The sequence below is a fragment of the Cebus imitator genome, unplaced genomic scaffold (genome assembly GCF_001604975.1).
Source record: "Cebus imitator isolate Cc_AM_T3 unplaced genomic scaffold, Cebus_imitator-1.0 Scaffold11, whole genome shotgun sequence".
In the NCBI taxonomy this organism is placed as follows: Eukaryota; Metazoa; Chordata; class Mammalia; order Primates; family Cebidae; genus Cebus; species Cebus imitator.
The window spans coordinates 3,670,468-3,676,894 of record NW_016107326.1 but is presented as its reverse complement, the minus strand read 5'-3'; the positions used below and the strand labels follow the sequence as shown (position 1 = coordinate 3,676,894).

Below are 6,427 nucleotides of genomic sequence, written 5' to 3'. Positions count from 1 at the left end.
CCTCTAAGTGCAGTTAAGTTATGAAAATAAGTTTTTGGTCCTGACAACCATCAAATTAAGAACAACAGGCAGTTTATAACAACATTTACTATGTTCACTGGGCCAGCAATGAGGTTCGGTTTTTCTCTGTATTTATTTGGGGAGAGGGGAATGTGAGTATTCCCCTCATGGTATTTGCAGCACTTAGCACTTAGTAGGGCATTAATTAAAAAACGAATATTTTTGATTTTGCAGAGACTCCAAGAATGGAAGTAGCTTGTTAAGGTCACTTGGGTTGTAAGGAGTGGGAATAAGGTTCAAAGTCTTTTCTGACTCCAAGGCCTGTGGTCTTTCTCTCATGATAAGCTTGATGGACAGATTGGCCACTTTCCTGACTCCTTGCCTCTGTTTCCCCAGTTACAAGTCACATCCTTACCTTGGCAGGCAGAGGTGAAAGAAGGGGCAGGCAGTATCTTGGTAGGGCAGACATTTGCAAATGCCATCAACCCCTCTTCTGAGGTGGCCCTGGAAGAATCTTACCTTGACTTCTGTTTTTAAGTGGGATTCCCCCACCTAAGGCACACCGAAATATTAATATATTCCAGGCTATGCTCTAGACCAGACATAGATGATCTGAAGCCCCATAAACAAAAGGACCAAGACAGTAGTCCTTAGGAATGTGCTGATTGTGTTCAACCTCTGTGAGGTTCTCAAGGAAGGGCAATCTAGAGAGGGCTGGACACACACCTAACCTCTGTATCTGTAGAAGGTGGAGAAAGATCCTCAATTTTAAACCAAAATACAAGGTATTAACAAGAGAGATTTAACACCTACAGTTACACTTGGAGTTACAAGGTGTTAATGAGAAAGACATACCAAGGAATGTATTTTTCCCCCTGTTGGCTGTGTGGCTTCACTATTGGTGCAGAATATTTGAAACCTCAAGTTGTGAAACTCTGAACTAGGAGGGTTTCCTGTATTATGAATGATGTCATCTTTAAGATGAGGGACTTTCAGTGAAATGCAGGAACATTCAGGGTAATGTGTTTTCAGCAAGCAGGAGCTTGAATTTATGGCAGAGGGGAGTGTGTGAGTTGACCAAAATGGAGAATGATGAGAAGTAACTAAATTATGTATGACAGTCCTTACCGAGCAGAGGAAGGAAGAAAGCTTAATGACGTTGTGGTTGAAGGACCAGCAGCAATTGGTGATGTATGGGCTGTAGGTTGGTAAGAAGAGAAATGGATCTACGAAGACCCAAAGACTGTGGAGGAGTGAGACAAAGACCAAGCAGTGGATTTGGGAGGGGGAGGGAAAGCAGGGGCTCAGGAGATATAACATAGTTTAGTGGCAACAAGACAGCCACGTAAAGTCAACTTGACATTAAAAATCATCATCTTAATCTATGTGGCTCTTTCAAGCCCGAGTCTTATCAAGGCAAAGAAAAAAAAAATCTATAGTTAACGATGAAGTATTTCTCCCTTTTGCTTTCCCGGCATCCACCAAGAGCGGTACATAATTTAATTATTGAATCTACAAGCTGGACCATGAGATGAAGAATGATGTGTCTGCTGTAGTGAGAAATTAGATAGAACCAAGTGTTTACTCTCATCATTCTTCCTCCGTTAGGCTAAATTAATATAGTTAACAAGCTTTTGTTTGGAATAGCAGTTCAAACCTGGGATGTGCAGATCAGAACTGATGATTATGATAGTAGCTATCATTTACAGAGTGCTGACGGCACCCTCAAGTCCCGACTGAAATAGAAAGGGGTTCTTCTGTCATTCATTCTCTGTGCTAGAACCACTGTGAGTGGCTAGACGCCTGCATAGGGTAACGAAGTTCACGAAAACCAGATTTAGTTGCTTGGGGCATACGACTCCAGAAATGCCAATGATGGTCTTTCTTATCGCCCTGTGCCCTGTTTTTCTGATCTTTGAAACAGCTGCAACAAAATGTGCGCAATTTCAGTGGGCAAGCGTTATCAGGAGGTAACGTGCAGTTGGGGTGACGTGCGGTGATGGGGGTCGAGCAGCGGGCGGCAGGCTTTAGCCAGCACCTCAGGCCCTTCCGCACAATTTGAGCAGAAGCTGCAAGCCGGTCAGGCGCACCCAGATGCAAACCCAGCTTCTGGGCACAGCCTCGAGGCGCAGTGCCCCTGCCGGGCCCAGTGTGAAACTGTCACCCAGCCACCGGCCAGGGGTACCCATGGGGACGCTGCGACACAGCGGGCTCACTGGAGACCCGAACCGGCCCTCCCCACCTCCGACCCGCCAGTTTCACGCCACTAGATTCTTGGGGCGTCTTTTAATCACACAGAATCTCTACGGCCGTGGCCCTGAGGAGCTGACGGAACACGGCTGGCGGGGAAAACCTCACCATCATCATCACCACCCAAACCGAGCAGCCCCCGACGGTCGTGCGACTAGTCAGGCCCGGGAGCGCCCAGCCCGCGGCCTCCCAGCGCCGCGCGTGGGAGCAGCGGGGCGACCTCGGGGCAGCCTGGCACCCGGGGAGTGGTTTGTGCTCGGGCCCTGAACTCCGCCGGCCTGCCGGACTGCGGGCTGCGTCACGGGGACCCGGAGGCTACGGCGACGCCCGGCAGCACCTTTGATGGGTGCGGCCCGCCCCGCTCCGGGCCCCGCGCGCCTGCAGTCCTGGGAGCGCCCGGCGTCCGGGCCGCGGCCCTCTTCCGGCCCCGCCCCCTCCCCCGACTTCCTTCCCTTCACGCGGCGGCGACGGGGACGAGCACCGGCCTTCGAGCGGAGCCCGCACCGTGTGGTGGGCCGGGGCCGGCAGTGCGGGTACGCGGCCCGCGCGCCCCTCGCCACCGCCGCGTGGCGCCATCCCGAGTGCGGGGAGCGGGACGCTGGACGCCGGCGGGCGCACGGGGGTCTGGGGCAGGGGCGGCGGACCCTGCGGCGTCTCGGCCGCGCTCAGCCTTCAGATCGGAGAGTCCTGGGGAGTGGGAGCGCTCGGGGTCCCCGCAGTCACGCCGCGGTCGATTTCTCGGCGGGCGCTGCGGCCTGTGCGAGGCCGGTCCCCTCGGGAGTGCCCCGGGAGGTGGTGCCGGGCGCCTGAACACCGCACCCCTTCCTGCGCCCGTGTGTGGGTGGGAATGCGAGTGTAGGCCCTGGATCAGGGCTCAGGGGGTGGCCGGCGGCTTGGGGTCTGCCTGGGACGGTAACCAGGTGTGTCTCCATGAATCGTTGTATCCGAGTTTCGGTTCTTTCTGTTTCTACAGCTGGGCCTCAGTCCTCACAGGGTTCCAGTGGGCGTTCAGCCACGCCGGGGAAGGCGCCCAGACGACTAACAGGCTCCTTCCCTCGCCCCTCCATTGCCCCCTGTCTCCTATTTAGTAGGTCCTTCTCTAGCACCCCGCAGCGATGACAGATGGTCCCCTTTAGCCAGGTGGGAAACCAGGCCGATCCAACATTTCTATTTTCTTGTTAAGGGGGTTGCCAGGCTTCTCAGATTTAGGGCAGCATTTTCAGTGGGTGACCGTGGTTCCCAGCACCGACTCTCCACCGCATCCTAGCCTTAGGCACTGCCGCCCTGCACGGTAGCATAAGCCTCAAGTGTGGAGCCTGAAGCAGAAGCTTTGGGAAATGCTTGCCTTCCTTTAGACCACATTCCTCATCTTTCTCAAGATTTCTCAGTGGTACCCACCCCGTTTTTGTGTTGTCTTCCTTCCTTGCCCTTGTTTCATTCCTTTTGAAAGGGACCATTCCCCTGAAGTTCTAGGACCCTTCGTGGGCTCTCCCTGTTGTAGACACGGCCTGTGCTTGGCCCTGGTGAAGCCTACATTCCAAAAACCTGGCTTTAAGAGTAGCACTTGACATTTTTCATAGTTCCTTCTCATGTAATTCATTACTCAGCGTTACAATTTCTATCCCATCTGGGGTAACGAGGGAAAGGGAAGGGAAAAATTATCTGGTTAATATCAGAGTTGGGAAGGCTTCAGATGTTTTCTTTAAATCCGTCTGGCATGGATAATAATCCTTTGTGGTTCTCTGAGTCTCTGTCAGATGGGATGGCATTGTCTACCTTAGCCAGGAGTGAGGCTTGAGTGACATGATGTGTAATAAGCTTTAACAATGTCTGGAATCTATAGATGATCAATAAATATTTCTTTTTTCCACCCTCCCTCGTGCTGACTCTGTTTTTTTAAGGGAGAGAGGTAAAGGACAGAACAATTTGTAGGCCAGCATGTGTAGTAACTTAAAAAAAAAAAAATCCTATGAGAAAGCAGGAAATAGATGAAATATTTGGGAACATGAAGCTATAGGTGCCAAATTCAGATTTCTGAAATAGGAAATTTCTTAATTTTTTACTTAAGACCAGTGACTGTTTAGGGTCCATGTGTTGTGATTTCTGATTGATAAATGTGGCTGAAGTTGCCTGTGTTTAGAGATTTAAAGGTTCAGTGTGGTTGGGTTGAACTGGAAAACAGACAGTAAAATGCTTTTCTCAACTTCTGTTTTGTCACGTTTTCTTTGTAGATCCAATATGAGTGAAGTTTCCTGCAAGAAACGGGTTGACTATTTGGAATGGCCTGAGTACTTTATGGCTGTGGCCTTCTTATCAGCACAGAGAAGCAAAGATCCAAATTCCCAGGTAAATGAATTTCATAAAAGAAAGCTTAGACACCCACAGGCAAAGAGTTTCCTGCACGTGAGCAGAGAGGGGAGACTCAGTGGACGTCTGTCAACTTAAAAGTGTAGTGTCGGCCAGGTGCGGTGGCTCACGCCTGTAATCCCAGTGCTTTGGGAGGCTGAGGTGGGCAGATCATGAGGTCAGGAGATCGAAACCTTCCTGGCTAACACAGCGAAACACTGTCTCTACTAAAAATACAAAAAATTTGCCAGGCGTGGTGGCATGTGCCTGTAGTCTCAGTTATTTGGGAGGCTGAGGCAGGAGAATCGCTTGAACCCAGGAGGCAGAGGTTGCAGTGAGCCGAGATTGTGCCACTGCACTCCAGCCTGGGAGACAGAGTAATACTCCATCTCAAAAAACAAACAAAAATAAAAAAGTGCAGTGTCAGTCTGCCTTTTGTGCTGCATTTCTACAAGCTTACTTCTTCCTGTGAGACAGAAAATTGTCCCATGCCATTGTTAACTGCCTCTTGTGCCCCTTCTGGGACTGGGGGTGCACTTTCCTTGGCTTGCAGGAGCTGCCACAAAAAACAGGCAAGGAGACCGACAGCTCTCAGCACCTGCAGCAGCTCTGCATCTGTTTTGAGTCCTGCAGTCCCCCTGGTTTCATTCCCTGCTTCTTCAGTGGCAGTCCAGCCAGTTGCAGGCACCAAGCCTTCGGGCATGTTTCCTTCTAGGTCGGCGCCTGCATCGTGAATTCAGAAAACAAGATTGTCGGGATCGGGTACAATGGGATGCCAAATGGGTGCAGTGATGACCTGTTGCCTTGGAGAAGGACAGCAGAGAATAAGCTGGACACCAAATACCCGTACGGTAGGGCACGTTTTATGTCCCATTCTGCTTAGTGACATAGCCTGGTGAGTGCTTAATTAAGAAAGTTGGTAATTAAGAAAGTTGGTCAGAAGGCATCATCTCCCTTTTGTCATCAACAGCTGGAAAGAAAAATATCCTATTGAACTACCCCAATTTCCTGACTTTGTCTCTTAAGTTCCAAAGAGAGCCACGGAGGGAAGCATGGAGTGGCCACACTGCCCGTCCCTGAGATCCAGGGCTCTGTTGCCTGTGCTGAGTGAGCCTGGCAGGCCTCACCAGCAGCCTGCTGGCCTCCACAACAGCAGAGCATTGTTGGCCAGCTTCTCTGTAGAGGGTCACAGCCCCTTGGACAGATGGCTGAGGGATGTGCATCGTGGCTCTGCAGGTTCTTTTTTTACTACTTGGAAGCAGGGTCAGCTCCCCAGGGGCTGGCTCGGGCTTTGGTCTGATGAGAAGCAAGCTCCATTCGGCTGGTGTGCCTGATGAGAACATCTGGCTCAAGCTCATCTCTGGGAAGCGGGAATCAAACTGTGAGCTAGACATCAGGAGATGGAGGATTCAGTTACTTCCTCCAGTTCCAGGGGATGCTGCAATTTCACAGTGGGCTGTGGTTAGACCAAAAGCAAGAAGTAAGGTTGGGCACGATGGCTCACACCCGTAATCCCAGTACTTTGGGAGGTAGAGGCGGGCAGTTCACCTGAGGTTGGGAGTTCAAGATCAGCCTAGTCAATATGGTAAAACCCCATCTCTACTAAAAATATAAAAATTAGCCAGGCATGGTGGTGGGTGCCTGTAATCCCAGCTGCTCGGGAGGCTGAGCAGGAGAATCACCTGGCCTCGGGAGGCAGGGGTTGCAGTGAGCTGAGATTGCACCACTGTACTCCTGCCTGGGCAGCAGAGTGAGACTGTATCTCAAAAAAATAAATAAATGAGAAACTCATTGGAAATTGTAGATATATACAAAAGATATTTTAAAAAAT

At 50.8% G+C, this 6,427-nt stretch overlaps 1 protein-coding gene across 4 annotated transcripts in view; it reads left to right on the top strand.

Moving 5' to 3' along the window:
• Nucleotides 1-2,615: 2,615 nt before the first annotated feature.
• Nucleotides 2,616-6,427, top strand: part of DCTD (dCMP deaminase) — a 25,635-nt gene continuing 21,823 nt past the window's right edge. Inside the window, exons 1-4 of one of the 4 annotated variants that reach the window (XM_037746026.1) lie at nucleotides 2,694-2,783; nucleotides 3,224-3,390; nucleotides 4,482-4,596; nucleotides 5,312-5,447. In XM_037746026.1, coding sequence (XP_037601954.1) covers nucleotides 4,489-4,596; nucleotides 5,312-5,447 — 244 coding nt within the window. In that variant the 5' untranslated portion in view covers nucleotides 2,694-2,783; nucleotides 3,224-3,390; nucleotides 4,482-4,488. Of the gene's footprint in view, nucleotides 2,784-2,925; nucleotides 3,171-3,223; nucleotides 3,391-4,481; nucleotides 4,597-5,311; nucleotides 5,448-6,427 lie in introns of those variants that run through there. The other 3 variants (XM_017549323.2, XM_017549343.2, XM_017549333.2) reach the window with 3 other exon arrangements.